Consider the following 22,103-nt stretch of genomic DNA (forward strand, 5'->3'; position numbering starts at 1 on the left):
AAGTAACCCCCAGGAGCACAGTTACTACATACTGAACCACCGTACAATCAACCTTCGCACAGCAGCAACTAGCTCATAAAACTATTAATAAAATGCAGGCAATTTAGCAAAAAGTAATGCAATCGATCCCATAACTCCAAACCCATGACGAGAATTAACAAGAAATTGCAGTAGCATCTCAATACCATACCATTCATTTCAATACCATTTCAGCTATACTACCATGAATGCTACCACTTGGGACTATCCAGTCTTTTTTTCCCTGGTTGGCGATTATATATTAACTCCCGATGGGTCAGTTGTGCAGATTCTTGATACTACAGAAGAGGCACCTTTATAAAATCTGGAAACAAGCCAGGTAAACTGTAACAGTTGTAGTCCCCTTTTTGAAAGTTAAAGGATCATGGACTATAAAAAAGAGCTTAACCAGAAATACACATTCAATGATTTGCATTTTGCTGAAACCGCAAACAAGTTGGACATCTCCAGCTGAAATTACCATCACATGAACTGCATGTGGTCCTATGGGAGCATTGTCCAGCACTATAATGCAGCTTCATATATTCAAAACTATTATTCATTTTCTGGTGTAAATTACCTGCGATACACGAAATCACGGTGAAAGAAGATTATTAAATGCTTTTTTTACTTTTGTGTAAGATTTCACTCTGCCTGTGAGTGTTTCTATATGAACTCTGGATAGGCAGGTCTTGAAGATATGCTAAGCCCCACGTTTTCAATCGCATTATATGAACAAATAACAGAGGGGGCAGCCAGCCAATAAATCTTGTATAACTTTATAAAATGTGCCAGAAACTTTAAAAACTCCCATCACTCCTCCCCTCTGTTCACCAGTACAAGCACCAGCAAAGCTATAGAAATATGAGAAGTGGCTCACTTCTTTGCTTAAAAGACAGACCTGCTGCTACCCTTTCATTTACAATAGCTGTTTCTATTCTCAGCTTTCTACTTTTTCTCATACTTTCAAGATTTATGTAACTTTTTAATTGAAACCTTGAAACTTCATCTTTTTATTTGGAGGATGAGCTCTTCAAAAGTCAGTATACTTTTAGTGCATCTTGTTGTCTTCCTATTATATTGCATTTTGCATGGCACCTGCCAACACCAGAGAACAGCTAGTGGTCCAAATCCCTTATGGAGGCAGAGAGTGCAGTGGCAGAACAATGGAAGACTGTACAGCCTATTGAGCCAGGGCTCGGAGTATCAGCCATCAAGGAGAAGAGCTTCTTCATCTGGGTCACCTAACAGTCCCTTACTGCTACTAAGCAGTAGAAATAGAACATCTCCAGGAGCTTCAGGGAGACCACAAGCTTCCAGACCTGAAAACCCTCAGACTGAAGTTCGACATACCACAGGCGTACATCAGACAAGTGAGACAGCGGGTCGTCTCTGGTTCCAAGCTGGCAGAGCAAGAAGTCAAGGAGAAGATGCTTCTCCTAGACAAAGAAACAGACAAGGGAGCACTAGTGATAGAAGACATACTGCTGCCCAGACATCAAGTCCACAGCCATCACAAAGAGTGAATGCAACTACAAGCAACAGAGCCAGACTGGACACAATGCAAGGAGATGATCCATATAACCCTTATAAGTACAATGATGACAATCCCTATTACAACTATTATGACACCTACGACAGGCCAAGGTCATCTGAAAGGCAACGGCCTGGATACGGTACCCGGGATCATCAGTATGGTAAGATATAGCAATACATGGATGAATGCCTCTGGATAATATACAGTAATTATAGCCATATTTACTATCCCAATAATGAAATGTATCAATACTATACACATAAGAATATTAACTGCCATTTAATACACAGAAATATAATCAGGTGACACTTATTTTCACCCCAATCTTAATTTCTAAAATTAAAAACAACAGAGCCTCAAGGGGGCTCCACTATACCAGGTTTGTACCTAAATGCAGACTCTGTGTGATAATACATGTGATAAACACGACATAACATATATGTCATGCTATACTGTATGCTATTGTAATGTACAGGTTAAATGACTATGTAGTACTGAAAAAATGTGTGAATGTGTGTCATAGGCTGATTTTACTTTACTAGCAATGTGATCGATATGGTGCCATTACAGTGTGGTGTATACAGCATTCTACATACTCATGGAACTCATTTATGAACAGTTAATAAAATATATCTGCAAATAATCAAGTCTGTGTAAGGATATTAATAGCTCTCCACACTAAAATGAAAAGACTCGGGAACATAATAAATCCAGTGGATGTATTTTGGCAAGAATTCTTGTATCAAAAGGCGAAGATTTTTTTTTTGCATTAAGCTAAAAATAGAAAATAAGTAATTTTCTCTGTGGGTTTGTTATCAGCGATCTAATACCATGATGATCTCCAGATATACAGGGTGGAACCAAAGCAGATGTTTTCCCCTTGTCTTCTGTATCTATCTACTATTTCTTGAGAGGACATATAGGCAAAACTTGTACAGGAGCCCATGGTCTAACCACCTCAATAACAGTCTATAGAAATTATTAGGATGGCTAATGCGCAGTAGCCCGGAAGCTGTCCCATTTAACACTTGCCTGAAACCTGATAACTTTCTGGGCAGAGCCAAAGTTATATGAATAGCAGCTTCTGGAGAACGCAGTAGGCAGCAAGAGGTGCTGGGACACGTAGTGCAGCCACACTGCTTAGCTATCACATGTCTGTGGGCTGTAAACGTCCAATTGCCTGGATAATTATGCTAATCACCAAGGTGGTACAATTCATGTCTTCTCTGTCCTATTAGGTTTATTTACCCATAAATATAACATTTATACAATTTTCAGAGAAAAAGGTTAAGATGGAAAAACTCCTTTAAAGAAACTCTGTTACCACATTATAAGTGCCCTATCTCCTACATAAGGAGATGGGCGCTATAATGTAGGTGACAGCAGTGCTTTTTATTTAGAAAAACAATCTATTTTTACCACGTTATGAGCGATTTTAGCTTTATGCTAATTCGTTTCCTAATGCCCAAGTGGGCGTGTTTTACTTTAGAGCAAGTGGGCGTTGTACAGAGGAGTGTATGACGCTGACCAATCAGTGACCATTCAGCGTCATACACTACTCTCCATTCATTTACACAGCACTAGCGATATAGCTATATCGCTATGTGCAGCCACATACACAAACCCTAACATTACTGCAGTGTCCTGACAATGAATATACATTACCTCCAGCCAGGACGTGATTTGTATTTTAGAATCCTGATACGTCTGAATCTTTTCTGTGAGATTCCCAGCAAGGCAAACATAATCTCGCGAGATTATGATGTAAACTGTCATTTAAAACGAGATTACGTTTGCCTTGCTGGAAATCTCACAGAAAAGATTCAGACATGTCAGAATTCTGAATAAACATCACGTCCAGGCTGGTAGTGATGTATATTCATGGTCAGGACACTGCAGTAATGTTAGTGTCTGTGTATGTAGCTGCACATAGCGACATAGCTATATCGCTAGTGCTGTGTAAATGAATGGAGAGAAGTGTATGATGCTGATTGGTCACTAATTGGTCAGCGTCATACACTCCTCTGTACAACGCCCACTTGGTCTAAAGTAAAAACAGGCCCACTTGGGCATTAAGAAACTAATTAGCATAAAGCTAAAAATTGATCATAAAGTGGTGAAAATAGATAGTCTTTCTAAATAAAAAGCACTGCTGTCACCTACATTATAGCGCCGATCTCCTTATGTAGGAGACAGGGCACTTATAATGTGGTGACAGAGTCTTTTTAAATGCAATGAACTGCCTTTTTGGAGATTTAGCTCAGTGTATCATGTAAATATCACACCTACTAGAATGCAAATAAATTGATCACAAAGCGAAGACACTGAAGCAGTAGGGAGGTGCTGAGAGATGTGAAGTCAAAATCAATAATAATCTAGCAGATTTGTTAATGCAGCTCTTTATGAGAATGTTGTTAGACATGATGAAGCTCACGATCAGTACACGTTGCATTGTATATAGATTATATCTAGTTGCAAACTACAACAGATATGTTTGGGTAGTATCAACACAACAAATGCACATTCATTTGAGCTTGTGGTTTAGTAGTTTGTTTAAAGATGAATTATCATCATAAAAATGTATGGCATTTCCCAGGCATAAGCCATAAATGCTCGATAGGTGCAGGTCTTACCCCTGTTTGCCAATTCCAGCCAGTCTCTCTCCCATAGAGGTCAATGGAGAGGTGGCTGTGCGTCTCAGTTGAGGAAACGTGGCCACCGCTCCGATGACTTGTAGGTGAAGAGCGGCCGACGGCAAACGGAGACTCTTTTGGGGGAGGTTTACTTATCATATGGTAAATAAGCAGTTTGTGTAAAATGTGTAGTAATAGTTTAAAAAAATATTTGTACAAGAGAAATCATTTATAGTATATTCATAGGTTATGACAAATATCTGATAGATGGGGTCTCAACTCTGGCACCCTCACCTTTTGGGACTACTCTATCAGTAAGAACCGGTCTGCTGCTGCTGCTGCTACTTCTGTAACTACTATAGGCTACAATGGAGAGAACCACACACATATTCAACCAGCTCTTCTCATTTTTTCTTCTATGCAGCCAGTTTCTACAGCTAAAGGAGGATAATGGGATATACCATAAACGTCTCTAGTCAGAATACCCCCTACAATTCATACTTTAAAAGGTCTGTACATAACGTGTAAAAGTGTATGAAACTATGTGGCCACTCATACTAGTATACAATATGAGAATTTAAGGAGGTAATAATGTGTTGTACTACTATCTAGAGAGCCAATGTGCCCAAAAAATAAAACCGTATGTGTGCCCTCCAGAAGTTTATTTGAACGGGTCACAAAGAATTTTATATCAACACTCTCTAGCAAAAAAAACAAAACACCGGTAATCTTTGAGATCACAAGAACTTGAATACAAAGCAGCTGTCTAAACAGAGACAGACTTTTTTTCTACTTTGTGATTGGCAGAGTTTTTCAATATATGTCAGAAAAAGGGTAAAAATGAAGCAAGTATTCACCCCTCCCCCTCCTTTTCTGTTTAGTTGCATTACAACCTTGAATTAAAATGGATTTTTGGGGTTTGTACTATTTGATTTACACAACATTCCTACCACTTTGAAGGTGCAAAATATTTTCTTTGCTGTGACACAAACAATAATTAAGAAACTCAATAAATGAAACAATAGTCAAACAATAATTAAAAAATTCACCCCCTGGAAGTTAATACTTTGTGGAGCCACCTTTTGCTACAATTACAGATGCAAGTCACTTGGGGTATGTCTCTATTAGCCTAGCACATCTAGGCACTTTGCCAATTCTTCTCAAACTCCTTCAAGTTAGATAGGTTGCGTTGGTGTACTGCACTCTTCAAGTCCTGCCACAGATTCTCAATTGGATTGTGGTCTGGGCTTTGACTAGGCCTTTCCAAGACATTTAACGGTTTCCCCTTATACCACTCCAGTTTATAGTTTTAGCAGTTTGTTTAGGGTCATTGAGCTGCTGAAAGATGAACCTCCGTGCCAGACAAACCGGTTTTCCTCAGGAATTGCGCTGTACTTTCGGTCATCTATTTTTCCTTCAATCCTGAGCAATTTTACCAGTCCCTGATGATGAATAGAATCCCCACAGCATGATACTGCCACGGCAATGCTTCACTGTAGGAATAGGGTTTTCGGGCTGATAGTAAATGTTGGGTTTATGCCTAACAAAGAGTTTCCCATGATGGCCAAAAAGTTCAGTTTTAGTCTTGTCTGACCAGAGAACATTCTTCCATGTTTGGCGAACTCAATAGATGTTTTCTTATGGTTTTTCTTTAAGCAATGGTTTGTTTTTTCTGGCCACTCTTCCATAAAGCCCCACTCTGTGAAGTGTACAGCTTATAGTGGTCCCATGGACAGATACTTCCATCTCCGCTGTGGATCTTTATAGCTCCTTCAGCGTTATCGTTGGTGTCTTTGTTGAATCTCTGATTAATTTCCTCTTTGCCCGGTCTGTGAGTTTTGGTGGACGGCCTTCTCTATCAGGTTTGTGCCATATTCTTTCCATTTTGGTATAATGGGATGTTAAACGTTTGTAATATTTTTTTTAAAAACAGAACCATAATCTATACCTCTCCACAACTTTGTCTATGAGCTATTTGGAGAGCTGTTTGGTCCTCGCGTTGCTTGCTTAGCGGTATTACAGACTCAGGGGGCTTTTCAGAACAGGTGTATTTATAATGACATCATGTGACAGATCATGTGACACTTTGATTCCACACAGGGCGACCTCATTAAACTAATTATGTAACTTCTGAAGTTAATTGGTTTGACAAGACCTTATTTAGGGGTTTTATAGCAAAGGGGTGTATGCACATGAACTCACAACTTTTCAGTTATATATATATATATATATTTCTCTAAACAAGGTATTATTTTTTTTTCATTTCAATGAAACAATTTGGACTATTTTATCGGTTCCATTGCATAAAATCAAATGTAAAAATCATATTATATTCAGGTTGTAATGCAACAAAGCCCTCTTGGACATTCAGCAGTACTGAAGCGATTCACTTGACTCACTAAAACTTTTTAGGACTATGGACTATGGTATTGCTTAGAGAATGATTTGGCTAACTGAAGGTGCCACAAATGCTTATTGGCGCACAGGTCTAGAATGGTTTAGGGGTTCAAGTCAATGCAGCAAAGGTACAAAAGCAGTCACCGCTAATTGAAAAAGCGTGCTTCTTCTGTAAAAAATAGACTTTTTTTTTTTTAGATAATCCTTTAAAGTGATCTATAATTCATAATTTTCTGCACTAATTAAAGGCAGCATATTATAGTGATAGGTCTGCTACGCTATTTTTACTACAGGGTCCAATATTCTACACAGATATTGTACCATTTGGTTAATAGCATATAACACAGAATATAGGGGGTTTATAGTTATGAGTCTGCTGTAATCATGAAGAGAATGCTCCTTTTGTCCCCTCCGCCAATGATTGACAGACACTATGTATACAGGCAGATACAGAACAAGCGTCAATCATTGGTGAGGAAGTAAAAGGAAGTAGGGGGAGTGATCCACTCATGAATACAGTGCGCTGTGATATATCAAAATTTATGATGATCACAAATAAAATGTCCACTTTAGGCTAATATTCTATTACCAGAAAAAAATAGCTAAAAAGTAAAAAAGCAAATTTTACTATTTAGCTTCAAACGATGTCAAGAAAATTCAAAAGAAAATGTATGGGTATAAAAATGATAAGAAAAGAAACCTGCATTGTTCACAAAAGAATATTGCACAAATCTCACTAGCCCAACAAATAAAAAAAGTTATAGCCGTTTAACTAACACATGATAAAAATTGCTAAACCGTGTCTGGTCCTGAAAACTCAAAAAAGCCCGATCCTGATCCGTCTAGTTTAGAAAACCCATTTTCAACTACCCCATTAGGAAATTATAGGTTAATAAGGACCCCCATTTAGGATCCTCATCTATTAGCCAGAAAAGGAAAGCGGCTACAAAGAGCATCTCTCATTCTGTAGGACCCAGCACATACTAGCATTACATGGACAGTTTATTAATTTCAATGGACCTTTAGAATGGTCCCGCTGCAGGGGAATTGAACACTTATTGCTGGAGTCCCCACAGACTACATCTGATCGCTCAACAATGAGACACTCTGTGATTAGCTCATCGGTTGGAGTTCCTTCACAGGAAAATGGAATTGGGCAAAACGTACAATGCCTTTAAGCAGCATAAAGATCATGAAAGAATGCCTGACGAGAATGTTTGATACAGCTTTAATATTTAGTGTTACTTTTACCGAACACTAAGGCTGGATTCACACGAGCACATTACGTCCGTAATGGACGGAACGTATTTTGGCCGCAAGTCCCGGACCGAACACACGGCAGGGAGCCGGGCTCCTAGCATCATACTTATGTACGATGCTAGGAGTCCCTGCCTCGCTGCCGGACAACTGTCCCGTACTGTAATCATGTTTTCAGTACGGGACAGTAGTTCCACGGAGAGGCAGGGACTCCTAGCGTCGTACATAAGTATGATGCTAGGAGCCCGGCTCCCTGCAGTGTGTTCGGTCCGGGACTTGCGGCCGAAATACGTTCTGTCCATTACGGACGTAACATGCTCGTGTGAATCCAGCCTAAATGGTAAAAGAGTTTGTAATGGATGTTGATTAACAATTGATCTCGGAACTGTATGGGCATCATGTGCATTGTTGTAAACACACTCACCCATACAGTTTCATGTTTCTTAACCACTCATGTTAGTAACCATCACCAGTGCAGCTCACAATCTAATTTCTATATAACATATATGCTCTAGGGGCAATTTCATAGAAATCTTACATACATGGGAGAAGTAGCTAAAAGAGTCTGTTCTGGTGACAACTTCCACTTCAGCTGTATTCATTAGAAGAAAATATGACAATCATTCAAGTACATTATGCGAAATATAATCTAATGCCAAAAATCGATTCTGTTGACGAGCTACGATACAAAGCCCTTTAAAGTGACTAGGATGCAAACAAATTCAGACTGCAACACAAGTTATTACAATCAAACTAAATATACACAATGTCAGCTTTTTGACTGGGATACAATTTCCAACAGTCATTCCAAATAGGGAGGAAGAATTCTTTGGAACCCTGTAATATGTATGCGCTGCTTATGTGACCATTGTTTTACATACATACAACTTTTTACACAAAAGCCTTTTATGTCAGGCTTTAAAAAAAAGAAAAAAATATATATTTTATTATGGGAAAGATGAATAAAAATAAAACAAATTACCAGTTCTCAAAGTAGCAATTTTTTTACATCACTTAAAGAATGCCTATATTCAGTCCTAAAATGGGTTTGCTATTAACATTGGTTAGTGGTAGGTAATTATTGGGGTTAGCCCTCCGGCTACTGTAATAGTTTATGGGGATGTTTTCGTTTATTTATTGTTTTCTTCCTAGTTTTATCTTTATTTTAATATCTTTTGGTGGACACATTACCGTTTTCCTCTGACACAGCAGCTATAGTTATAAGTTAGAACCTCCATGTAGTTTGACATGTGTTCAATTACACTGAAGTGGACGGCATGGTATTCTTTTAATGAATCTATCCTTAGTACTCTAAGTGCACAATGGTGTACTGATGTGGATGAGCTGTAGGATTTACTTATCTCATCTGTACTTTAATAACCAATGCAGTAACTACCGTTAACACATGAATGCTACATATATATTTTTGTGTAAATCAGGCTAACTGGTTATTCATGTGTTCATAAGATGAGTTGCATTGACTATATTAAGATATACAAAACATAAATTAGAATAGAAAAAATGTAAAATACGATGTCAGCAGCCTACCCTGCCGTTAATTGTTTCTGACTGACCATATTTTTTTTACTCGGCACCAAGAAAACAAAAACTGCAGAAAAGGCTAGGGAGGTATATTACAAATATGCTTGATTTTACATGTGCTGAATCTATAGCCAATGTTATTCACAGATGGAGCTTCAATTTTTTATTAACTACAATTCCGTAGTGTGCCTGTTTATTCTTCCCTTCCACAATCACAACTAGTTTGGATACAGGGTACATTTGATAAATATTCAAAGCACATACAACTTGTCAAATAATAGCATCTTTAACTCATTCACTAAGTGTATTGCAGACATGTTTTCTAATCCACATCTGCTTGTAACATTGACTTAATCCACAAAATATAACAGATTTTCCCAAGGGAAAACTTTGCTACTGACACCGGCAACTTGGTTTGAAACGATGACTTTGATTGTACGAAGTGTAATTTGTGTGTTTATATCACCGTCACTCCCTATTGTACTAACATATGGCAAACAAATATTCATCCTGTCCAAAAAAAAATCTATTCAGAGCTAACCTAAGGTCAGTATATACGTTCTATGTCAAACACAAGCTTGTGGCACACATTACAGTAAAGCTTCAGAGCAACCCTAACTTAGAGAGTATGTGGTCTGAACAGAGGGCACCAATGATAAGAATTTGACTGATGCAAAAGAAGAAAAATTTCGATACAGCAAATTTAACTGCACTAGTAGTCTTCAAGAGTCTTAAAGTTGAACCTTGCATGCAATAGGAAATAATCATTGAGCAAAATGTTACATATGTGAGAGAAAAAAAAAAATAAAAAAAAAATAAAAAAAAAAAAAAAAAAATATATATATATATATATATATATATATATATATATATATATATATATATATATATATATTTCTTCTCTTTCCAGCCTGGCTATCCTATCTGCCAGTTGTGTTCCTTTATAATTATCCCCAAGATAAACCGTATGTAACACACTGCTCTCACCTTTGTATCTAGAGATGTGCTCTTCACAGTGAGCATTCAGGAGGCCCAACGTGCAGGTCTGTATGAGATCAAGCAGATAAGCAGATCTGAAAGATATGTCAAGTCACAAGTTCCCAGTCTATAATGTGAATAAATAACATGTGGGCATTCAGCCAAAATTCTCTTTTTTCAAGTTTAAAATATCACAGAAACTTTGCAACCCCCATGTATATGGAGCAGACCACTCCCAGAACTGTTTTCTATCATTTACATTACAGGGCTTTAAAGATGTTAGGTTATATACATGAATTGCTGTTAAGGCCCTACGCTTGCATGCCCTACAACTTGAATTTAAATGGGAGGTCTGGTAACTTTACTCCAAATCCCCCTCCCCTTTCCTTATTACCAGCACCAGCAAAATATTAGAAAGATGAGACGGGTCTAGACTCCCTCTAGCTAACTGCTACGTAATATATTGAGATTGCAAGCTTTTTTTATTTTCTCAGAATCAATTCCTAATTTTTAGAATCAATTTTCAGAAACCAGTTCTAACCAATTCATAATCTACTCTAATTTTAGCCACCATATAGAATATGGGCTGCTCACTGGCTGGTGTATTTTTTATGCATCTTGTAGTTTACTTCTATTGTATGTTGGAAGGTAGCTGCCAGAACCAAAGAAACCATAATGGAGCTAGTGGATTTTGGAGACATAGAGTGAAATGGCAAAACAGTGGAAGAGTTTATAGCCTACTGAGCCAGGGTCCTCAGTACCAGCCTCCTAGGAGACGAGAATCAGTGGCTCATATAGCCAGTAGTTCTACGCTTTTGCTGAGCACCCAAAATCAGACTGGTCCTTTAGCTGCTGTAAGACCTCAATATTCCATTTCTAACAGGAATCGCAGCAGAGGCTCAGGGCATACAAATATGCAAAGGCTAAGAGAGACTCCTGACCAACTATGGTTCCAGGCATCAAGGTCAGGAAACAATGGAAACGTTGCTACAGGAAGGAGCAGAGATGCTAGTACTACAGAAAGATATCACGGTACAGTCCATCCTTCACGTGGGCAACAGTCCCAGAGAGTTAATACAACAACAGGTAATACAGCAGGATCTGACGTGATGCAAGGAGATGATCCACACAACCGATATAAGCATCAGGAAGAAAATGCCTATTACAACTATTTTGATACATATGAAAGGAGGACAAGCCAAAGACGGAGGCCAGGCTATGGCACACAATATTTCCAGCATGGTAAGATACTTTATAAGATAAATAGATATACCATGACAACACTTAGTGTATTTCTTTATCTCAATTCCCATGTGCTAGAACACATTTCATAAATTCTCAGTGTAAGGAAATGAATAAGCGGTTAGTAAAACTGGGAAAAAAAAGAGAATTTTCTTTTACATGGGTGTAGCATGGAAATGTAGCTAACTGTCCCACGGAAACTAAATAAGTGATGTTAAAAAAATATATATATTGATCTAGTTACTGATCTGAATGTTTTTCAGATCACAGGTAACAGATAGCCGCACACTTAGTACAACCCAAAGCAGTCAATATATTTGAAATCGGCAAATGAGACAAAGACTATACTAACTAAAGTCGTGTTCTGTTATTTACCCTAGAGAGTACTGTATAGCTTTACAGTTGATTTGTTCAAGTATTGCGCTACATATTCAGCCATAAACAATGATTATTGACTGTAGTAACACAACAGATATTGTTCATAATGATCACATACTGTCAAAACCAATCTGGTTACTTAGATCTAATTGTATCAATAGAAAGTTGACCATAACGTCCTCTAAATTTCTATCCACCAGTCGATTTTACTGTATATTCTAAGAAATTTCATTGGAAAGCAGTTTTGGTTTAGTCTAGCTTAGATGAGTAACTTGAAGCTCCTAGTCCGCAATACAAGTACTATAACAGGCGCCACCAACTATCTTGTGTAATTAAAGTACTGCTCTCCTTCTATAAGGCTGAGGGACCTTTTGGGCCACTTTCGGCTCGAAGGCTGAGTACGAATGCAACCTGTACCCACCGTAGTTATGCCCCTGGTCTAGTCTGTCTAGTTGAACGGTGTGTAAGAGATATCTAAAAATGAAATGCTCCTAAGACTATATTTACCTAGTTCAATTCATGTTTTCTTAAGGTCACTGCTATTGGACATTTTTGGAAAATGAAGGCAACCCGATGTGTAAATATCCAGCTAGCATGAAACTGATATTGTATAGCTAAAGATAATCAAACAGGATGTGTTTTCCTGTATTAGGTGCATTCAATTTCATTTCACTCCAGCTATGTCAGAAGAAATTAATTCATTCTAAAATTCACTCTTACCCTTCCAACAAAAGGTCTTTCATGAACCACCCATGAGCTGTACATGCACTGTATGAACATTTTATTCCATCTCCCTACTTCTACAGAACTATCGTTGTATGTTAGAGATATATATCTATAGATTTATGTAAAACCTACAAATTGAAATGCCTTATGTAAAGAAATATGTAGTCGTCCAATTGCTATGGAAAACTGACTCTTCTACTGGCAAGTCATGCTGGGACAGGTTGCATGTCAATTAAGTGAAAGGTTATTTATAGTCTATGTCCGAAGGATACCTCCTGTCCAGTGTGTTATACATGAGATTTGTGGTTTGTGTGAACCCTGCAGACAGTGAGGTTACACTCACAATGTGACAGGTAAACTGTATTCTGTTAATACTTGCAATACTCTCTGTCTTCATCTCCTCATGAGTGTCCACTATCCTACCTGCATAATTCCCAACTCTATGTCATAGACAAATTCTTCAGTTGTCCCTAGTGCACTAGATGATTTCGTTTCATTGTGTCATGTCGTTAATTAAAATACACTTGCAATTAGGAATGTTAACAATATGGAAAATGTAGAACTTTGATTGGTTACCATTGTGGATGTTCGGTGTTGAGATCATGAGGTCATAGTTGCTAATTCTGCTTGTCTAAATAATCTTAGGATCAAAAGACATTTTATACAGTCATGTTAGAAGGAAACTCCCATCCACTTAGCATAGACCGTTTATTTGAATATTTCTGTAAGATTTAAGTTTTTCATGTCTTTGATGAGTTGGTTCTTTCAAGAAGTTGTATAAAGCAGACACAAAGCAATTAGTGTCCTTGTAAGAATGAATGAGGGGGGTTGTACACTCCTACTGCCTCTCTTTCTGGAAGATTGCTATGATATTCATGACTCTTCTCATATATTACTGCATGCATAAAGTATGCTGGATGTCTATACATGTAAGGCAAGTATAACTAATTGCTGATAATCCTCCTACATCCCTTATAAAACATTATAATTAAAAGTCCTGTAGATTCAGACCTCTTGTTTTTAGATAAACTTGATCTGTACTTAAAAGGGTTGTCCAGGCAGGGACAACTGATGACATAGGATAGGTCATCACTATATAAATCGGTGTGGGTCCGGACCACACATCGATCAGCTGCTCCGGCTGCCTCCAGGCACCTGATGGCCCCGGTCACGGAATAGTGACTGAGCTGCAGTCTTCTGCAATTCAAGTGAATAGGAGCAGAGTTGCTGTTCTACAGCACAACAGCTATTCAGTGGTCGGAGCTATCTGCTTCCGGCTCCGAATACAGCATACCCTGCTTAACATCCGGCACTCCGGAGGAGCTGATCCTATGGATAGGTCATCAGTTGTCCGTGCCTAGACAACCCCTTTAATTAGAAGCCCCAAAAAGGCAACAGTAGGATAAAATGAATTGCACATTAAAGTTATAAAATAACAAGGGAATGGGACATAACAAACCATACTGTATAGGTTTCCAAAAAAAAATAAAAAAAAATAACAACTATAAAAATGCCATTGGTACTACTGTATACCCGCTATGTGTTTACCAGTCATGCTACTATGCTTTTGGAATTGGCAAATTAGAATAACTAGAAATAAAAAAAAGCTTGTCATAAACATTTGGCTTTTTGGTTGGCGAAGTCTGTGGATATTATAATGTGTACTGGCATGGACGAACCCTGCTGTCAATAGTTTTCGGGGTATAAGTGGACTAGCTGTGATTAAATTTATCCAGCCAATTCTCTGCTGTTTTCCCCAGGATAAGAAGGACAAGAGGTTTTCACCAGTTGCTCACCCATTCTCGCCACAAAAGGTCAAGGTGAATCCAAAAATTCATGTTAATGGGAGAGATGAGGAGTAATAACTGTTGGTCCCACTAACATGACTAGCAGTTACCTAAATTCTATGGGCACCTTAGGTTGTTGGCTATGGAAAGCCTCTTTTATGGTATGTGGTGGTAATAAAGGGGGCCTCACAATTGGAGACCTGCCTCTATTACCTAGACAAGAAAGGTGCTACAATAAACGGCCCTTGATCTGGAGGATGGTTTGTATCCAGACATTACATGATCATTTAATCAGCTTTTACAGAGTCCATCAGCTTATTGTTGGGGGGACATAACACATCTGAGCAGAGAATTGTCAAAGTGGACAGCCCCTTTTATTAAAAATAAGTGACAAATAGAGGACACCATATCTATTGATGTTTAACTTTTTTCATGTGCCCCTTTAGGATTTTTCTACATAGACAAATAAAATATCATGCTTAAAATACTGTTATTATTAAGTATTTATGTAATTAAGTGCAACAACTAAGTACGGATATTTAGAGGATGCAGAATTTCGCACATCAATCAATGTAAGAATATCCAAAAATAGACAAAGAGGTGATGACATCCCGTTGAGATTCTTTTTTTGTCTCCATATCAACTGCATACAGACAGCGATGTTTTGGCCCCGTATAAATAGTCTATATCTATATTATCTGCAATTGATAAAGATTATAGATACAGTATGTACATACCAACAGTATATATGTATACATACAGAAAAACACCACCTCTTTGACTACATCCACTGATCTAGAACAGATTTTACTATAACAGATTTTTAGAAGTGTACCTTTCTAAAATATCGGGTGTTTTTTTACTGAAAATTTGGGTGGTCGTGTATGTATGTGTGTGTGAGATATATATATATATACACACACACAGACAATATATATATATATACATATATATATATATATATATACACACACACACACACACACACACACACACACACACACACACACATATACACACACCTTTGCATCTTATTATGGTAACGAAGCACTATAACACTGAATTATGTTGTCTCCTTAGGGCTTCCAGACTTGGTTCCAGATCCCTATTATATCCAAGCCTCCATTTATGTGCAAAGAATGTCCATGTACAGCCTGAGATGTGCAGCTGAGGAGAACTGTCTTGCAAGGTCAGTCTAATTCCATGTAGAATTTTAAATAGTGACACTAATTATACATTCTGCTACTTGTTCAAGCCCATAATCTGGTCCTTTGGATACATTGTTATAACATTTAAAGTTGGTATAGTAAAAAAAATATGCTCAAGGATGTTTCGCCCCATCTGACAATCATTTGGCCGACAGCTATCTGCCCTGACCTCCCCATACATGCTTGGCTTCTGACAGCTTTCTTGTTCCTAGCTGAACAAAAGGATGGGTCATGTTGATTCAAATCTTTGGAGATATTTGTGGAAATGAAAATATTGGTCACAAATTTCTATTGAGAACGGACAACTTGACATGGAAATAAAGGCTGCCATTGTAGGTTAGCTTTTAATTGACAATGAGAATATTTTGGTTAATGAGTGAGTGAAGTTCTGGATTAACTCAAGGCTCCAAAATACAGTAAAATTTCTTTAATCTGTCTTCAATGGGACCTGATAGGTACCGGATTATACAATTTTCTTAACTATCTGACAGTCATTGAAAAATATTTAAAGCTGAATTTCAAGGGAAAGAAACTGTAAAAACAAAAAACAAAACATGTTATCACAAAATCTGCTACAATATATATATATATATATATATATATATTTATTTTTTTTTAATCAGAGAAAGTTCCTAATTGTTTCATTCTTCCACTTCTGATTTTTGGAAATGTAACAATATATTGAATTTCTATGCTGTTAACAAGTTCTGGATTATCAGACCTTTTTGGTAAATCATATAACGAATTAAAGGAATCTCACTTTATATGCTCATTGAAACACATCTGATAGGCCAGGGTCAGCAAAACAGGAGAGACAGACCAGATACTGTAGTTAAACTACTAAAATGTCTCTAAAGGACAGACAAAGCGGAACACTGAATCTAGTAGAGAATAAAAATCTCCTACTCCACTAGCGGTTGCTCCCAGGAAACAAGGAACAAGACCAGGGCTAGTACAATCAAATGTGGGCAATAACACAAACAGGGAGGACCGAGGGAAAACACAGGGCATAATAAATAACATATAATTGTCAAGCAGTACTGAGACAGAAGATCAGAAACTTAAGAAGTTGGATATAGAGATTGTACTGATCTCTCTGGGCCAAGAGTAACGGGACAAAAACACAGGAAAAAAGAGTAAGGCCGGGTTCACATGGGTCGAATACACGGCGTAAAACTACTCAGCATATCTGACCTTGAGCTCGCAGCACGTTCCGTCCCAAAAAATCGCACCACATTGTTTTTCGGGTGGAATTACCGCTGTGGAAAGCAGCGCTAGAAGAAAAATATTCATATTTACCCCAGCTGTAATCATGGCGACGCGTCCCTCTAAAGTCCTGCAGACCGGCCTCCTGGAATAACGTTTCATCCCATGTGACCGCTGCAGCCTGTGAATGGCTGCAGCAGTCCCATGGGATGAAATGTTATCCCTGGAGGCTGGGTTGGATGCAGGAGCAGAGAGATTTGGGTAAGAGATTTTTTTTTTTTTCGAGTTGCAATTTGAGCAGCGGAATCACAGTTTTTCAGCCGCAAAATCGCAACATCTATTTATTGCAAGTTTTACCCTCCCATTGAATTCAATGGGGAAAACCCGCAACAGAGAAGCAGCGATTCCGCAACATAAATTGATATGCTGTGGATTAAAGAACAGCACCGCAGGTCAAATATGAGCGTTTTTTCGGCAAGTTTTTTTACGCACCGTGTAGTTGAAATTTGTTCAAATGTCATCCACTTTGCAGTTACTGTAATACGCTGCGGATTTTCTGCAATGAAACCCGTTGCGGAAAATCTGCAGCATTTAAGCATGTGCCATTTCACATATGGTGTGTACTGTTGTAGTAGGACTGTGTCATCTGTTGATAACTGCTGACACTAAGATATATTTATTATTATAAACAATGTATTTAAAATGAAGAAAGATGACAGAGAAGCAATAACGCGTTTACAAGTCATGGCGGTACGCAGTAGTACAACAGTAATAAATATAAGCATCCTCTCTTGTGATCAATGCCATTACATTCACCCCCCGTGACTATCCACAGTCTTTTTATGTAGTATAGGGTAGAATATGGGGTGGAAGGGTAATAGGAAGGGCAGATGGTGGACCGCCAATATAAGAAATATAAATGCCTGGAGGTAATGAAAGGTGGGAGATCCCGATAGTCTCATTAAATAAATTTGATCTACATTAGCAGGAAAAATAATGATATATAATGGTTTCCTGTTTAAATAAAACAACAGTGTGGGACTGGAATAATATATGCAGAATTCAAGGGTACGTCTTGAAAAAGGAAGAAAAAACATTAAAATAATGGAGACTTTCATAGGTTAGCCACAGTATTCCTTAGATATACTTACTAATCGTACTACTGAAATAAAGCTATAATAATTAGTAATGCATTCCTTACTTGCAGGAGGCATGGAATGTATCTTAGTACCTGACACAACTTCTTCATATTTTACTTTAAACATCCAGCCAAGCTGTTTTATGTTGCCCAAGGCAAAGTTTGCAAAAGTGCAAACTCACAAAGAGGGTCATACTTGCCATTTGATTTCTTAGATTTCTAAATATACAGAATAGTATTCCTAATGATTAAACTTCAGCTGCCTTAGTGACACCACATACATTATAGCAGATAGGAGCCAGTGCCGGCTACCTCATGGCTATATAGACTATACAGAGTTACTACTTTGTAGCTCAGTGGTCTCCAATCTGTAACACTACAGCTGTTGCAAAACAACAGCTCTCAGCAACCCCTTTAAGCCTGTGGATGTTTTTGCAGTTTCGAAACAGCTGGAGGCCCACAGGTTGGGGACCTCTGTTGTAGACAGTCACATAGCCTATACAGTCCAACTTGACATAGTCACGTAGTTACGGGTGCAAAGGAGGGTGACCAAGAAAGGGAATAAGTGTATTGAAGTACCAGTAAAAGTTACCAAACTTGGGTTTATTCTGTTTAGAAAAAATACGGCTTAGGGGGCGATCTAATTACAATGTACAATTATACAAATGGACAGAGATCTTTCTAAAGATCTTTTTACACCTAAGAGTGTAACCATGATAGGGGGTCTTCTTCTACATTTGAGGAAAGAAGATTTCACCATCATTTTAAACAGGGATTCTTTACTGTAAGAGCAGTGAGACTCTAGAACTGTCGGCCACAGCATGTTGTGATGGTTGATTCATTAAACAAGTTCAAGAAGGGCCGGGATGCCTTTCTTAAAAATATATATTACACGTAATTTATACTTGTTGTTGTGGCTGTGTTCTGGTTTACAGCCAAAGACGCGCCTCTTTCCCAGTCCACGCTGCTTGCGGCCTCCCCCACCGCAGCTCTCCTCCAGCCACTAGGGTTTGTGCTGACCCTTCTTGTCTTAATGGGGCATGCACCTATCTACCTAGCTTTTCTGGGTACGAAAGGTACCCTGCCCCTTTGCTCAGTGCCTATGCAATAGATTCTGTATTCTATCTTGCTAGTTCTGCTCTGCTGTTTGTTACATTGAATTATCTGTTGCGGACTCTGCTTTCACTTGACATTGTCCTGTGTGCCGCCTGCACTGACCTCTGGCTCTGCCAACCGTGAGTGATAGTCTGCCAACTGCCATGACTTTTGCTAGTATGAAACCTTGTCTTCTTGTCTTCTGTTATTTATAGCACGTCTGTCCACGTCAGCCGTTGCCAACCGAGCATTCTAAAGTCCACATCTCATTACGGAGGTTCAAGGGTGAATACCTAGCAATGCGTTAGACTCCACTCCCCAGTTTAGTCAACACAAAATCCATTTGCAACACAAAGGTTCCACACCATCCTCTGTTGGCTTTGTGACATTGATAAAGAGGTTTATTTTGAATGCCATATTTAATCGGGAGAAATTGGCATTCGTCTCATGTTTTTTTTTTACTTACTCTAGATCAACACGGTAGAATTAAAGGTTGGACTTGATGGACCGGTGTCTTTTTTTTTCTCCACCTTATCAACTATAATTATTCCAGTGGCTAGATGGGGCGAACTGCATATGGATTTATATGAGGGGAAAAGAGCTCCAACTTCTATAAGACAATATATTTTGAAAATGATTGTTGTACTATTTAGGATATATTTATTTAAAAATAAATGTAATTATAGGTAGCTACTAAAGATCTGCAGGAAAAAAAAAATGTTGATATCGATATTTCTGTTCTCAATAACCTGGAAGAAACAATGTGTGCTCCATTTTTTGAGAAGCCCCACTAGGTTCTAGGTCCTGCATCCCAATACATTCCTCTGTTTTCCCTTCTGCTCGACGGGAGGTTTCTGTCCACCATTACATTTTACAAACATAATTTATATTATTGCCCCTCAACTATTTTAAAAATAAATCCTCCTAATATTTCAAAAAGTTAAATGCAGTAGTTACCGATTGTCTTTTAATTATATAGTGCCAACATATTCTGTAGCGGTGTTCAGAAGTTGTCATCACTCAATGTCCCCAGTGGGGTTCACAATCTATATTCCCTATCTGTATGTTTTTGGAGTGTGGGGGAGAACAAACTCCATGCAGATGTTTTCATTGGTCAGATTCTAACCCAGTACCCCATTGCTGTAAAGCAAGAGTTCTAACCACTGAGACACTGCTAATCCCCATTAACTCTGTAGATTATAAGGCTCCACACTGAAAAGGAATATGGTAAATAAACAATCAACAATTATTATAATTTTGTAAAAAAAAAGTCTCTTTTCTACTCTTTACTCCCCTTTAATTAGCCAGTAGGGTAGAAGTGTGATAGGGGACTAACCATTTCCTATGCTATGTATTTTGGCTTACAGCAGGAGAAAATCTAAATGAATTTCATGGACTGAAAAAGTTAAATAAACAAAAAGGCATAAAATTAAACTATGCTTTCCGCCAAGTGTAATGATGCAACTACAATTGAATTCCCCCCGGATCATTTTTACATGGCTTTGATATAAGCTAGTAAACGTCATCATCACAGCTGAATCCAGCAGAAAATGAACTACATTGTTATCAGTCTGTCTTACTTGTAATAATACAAACTTGTAACCAGACTATGGGGGCCTCACAACAGTACTACAAAACCGTCTAAGACCTGCACATAGACTAGATAGACTAGTACAGTAACACAATGTACATCTTCAGCAATTCAAGTGGTTAAACATTTAGTAATATAGTTTTTTCTTTATAGTATAGACATGGACCTGTACTGTAAGCAGGTATATCTATCACCAAATATAACAAAGATACAAAATAAAATCATTACATTGCTTGCATTAACCTGTGATTTTATAGTTACCAAAAGTCACAGTGGAATGTCAATCATTGAAGATCATTTTGTTCTTTAAAGAGGCTCTGTCACCAGATTTTGCAACCCCTATCTGCTATTGCAACAGATCGGCGCTGCAATGTAGATAAGAGTAACGTTTTTTGTTTTTTTTAAAAACGAGCATTTTTGGCCAAGTTATGACCGTTTTTATATTTATGTAAATGAAGCTTTCTAAAGTACAACTGGGTGTGTTTAAAGTTAAAGTACAACTGGGCATGTATTATGTGTGTTACATCGGGGCGTTTTTACTTCTTTTACTAGCTGGGCGTTGTGTATAGAAGTATCATCCACTTCTCTTCAGAACGCCCAGCTTCTGGCAGTGCAGACACACAGCGTGTTCTCGAGAGATCACGCTGTGACGTCACTCACTTCCTGCCCCAGGTCCTGCATCGTGTCGGACGAGCGAGGACACATCGGCACCAGAGGCTACAGTTGATTCTGCAGCAGCATCAGCGTTCGCAGGTAAGTAGCTACATCGACTTACCTGCAAACGCTGATGCTGCTGCAGAATCAACTGTAGCCTCTGGTGCCGATGTGTCCTCGCTCGTCCGACACGATGCAGGACCTGTGAGTGACGACACAGCGTGATCTCTCGAGAACACGGCTGTGTCTGCACTGCCAGAAGCTGGGCGTTCTGAAGAGAAGTGGATGATACTTCTCGTCAGAACGCCCAGCTAGTAAAAGTAGTAAAAACGCCCCGATGTACGCACATAATACACGCCCACTTGGACTTTTACTTTAAACACACCCACTTGGACTTTTGGAAGCCTCATTTGCATAAATACAAAAATGGTCATAACTTGGCCAAAAATGCTCGTTTTTTAAAAATAAAAACGTTACTGTAATCTACATTGCAGCGCCTATCTGCTGCAATAGCAGATAGGGGTTGCAAAATCTGGTGACAGAGCCTCTTTAAAGAGGACCTGTCACCTCTACTGACGTTGTATTCTCCATGAAATAACAATTCTGGAGCTTATTTTCTTAGAATCCTGAATTGTGCCTCTCCTTTGTTATTCCTCCTAGAAATGTATCAATAAATTGACAACTGGGGGTTTCTATTCCCCTGGCCAGTCTGACAA

At 38.4% G+C, this 22,103-nt stretch overlaps 1 protein-coding gene across 2 annotated transcripts in view; it reads left to right on the top strand.

Annotated features, from left to right (window-relative positions):
- Positions 1-891: 891 nt before the first annotated feature.
- The window catches only part of LOX (lysyl oxidase), a 41,236-nt gene continuing 20,024 nt past the window's right edge, over positions 892-22,103 (top strand). Inside the window, exons 1-2 of one of the 2 annotated variants that reach the window (XM_075854805.1) lie at positions 892-1,715; positions 15,576-15,684. In XM_075854805.1, coding sequence (XP_075710920.1) covers positions 1,043-1,715; positions 15,576-15,684 — 782 coding nt within the window. In that variant the 5' untranslated portion in view covers positions 892-1,042. Of the gene's footprint in view, positions 1,716-10,943; positions 11,605-15,575; positions 15,685-22,103 lie in introns of those variants that run through there. The other variant, XM_075854804.1, reaches the window with a different exon arrangement.

The sequence above is a fragment of the Rhinoderma darwinii genome, chromosome 1, assembly GCF_050947455.1.
Source record: "Rhinoderma darwinii isolate aRhiDar2 chromosome 1, aRhiDar2.hap1, whole genome shotgun sequence".
NCBI lineage: Eukaryota > Metazoa > Chordata > Amphibia > Anura > Rhinodermatidae > Rhinoderma > Rhinoderma darwinii.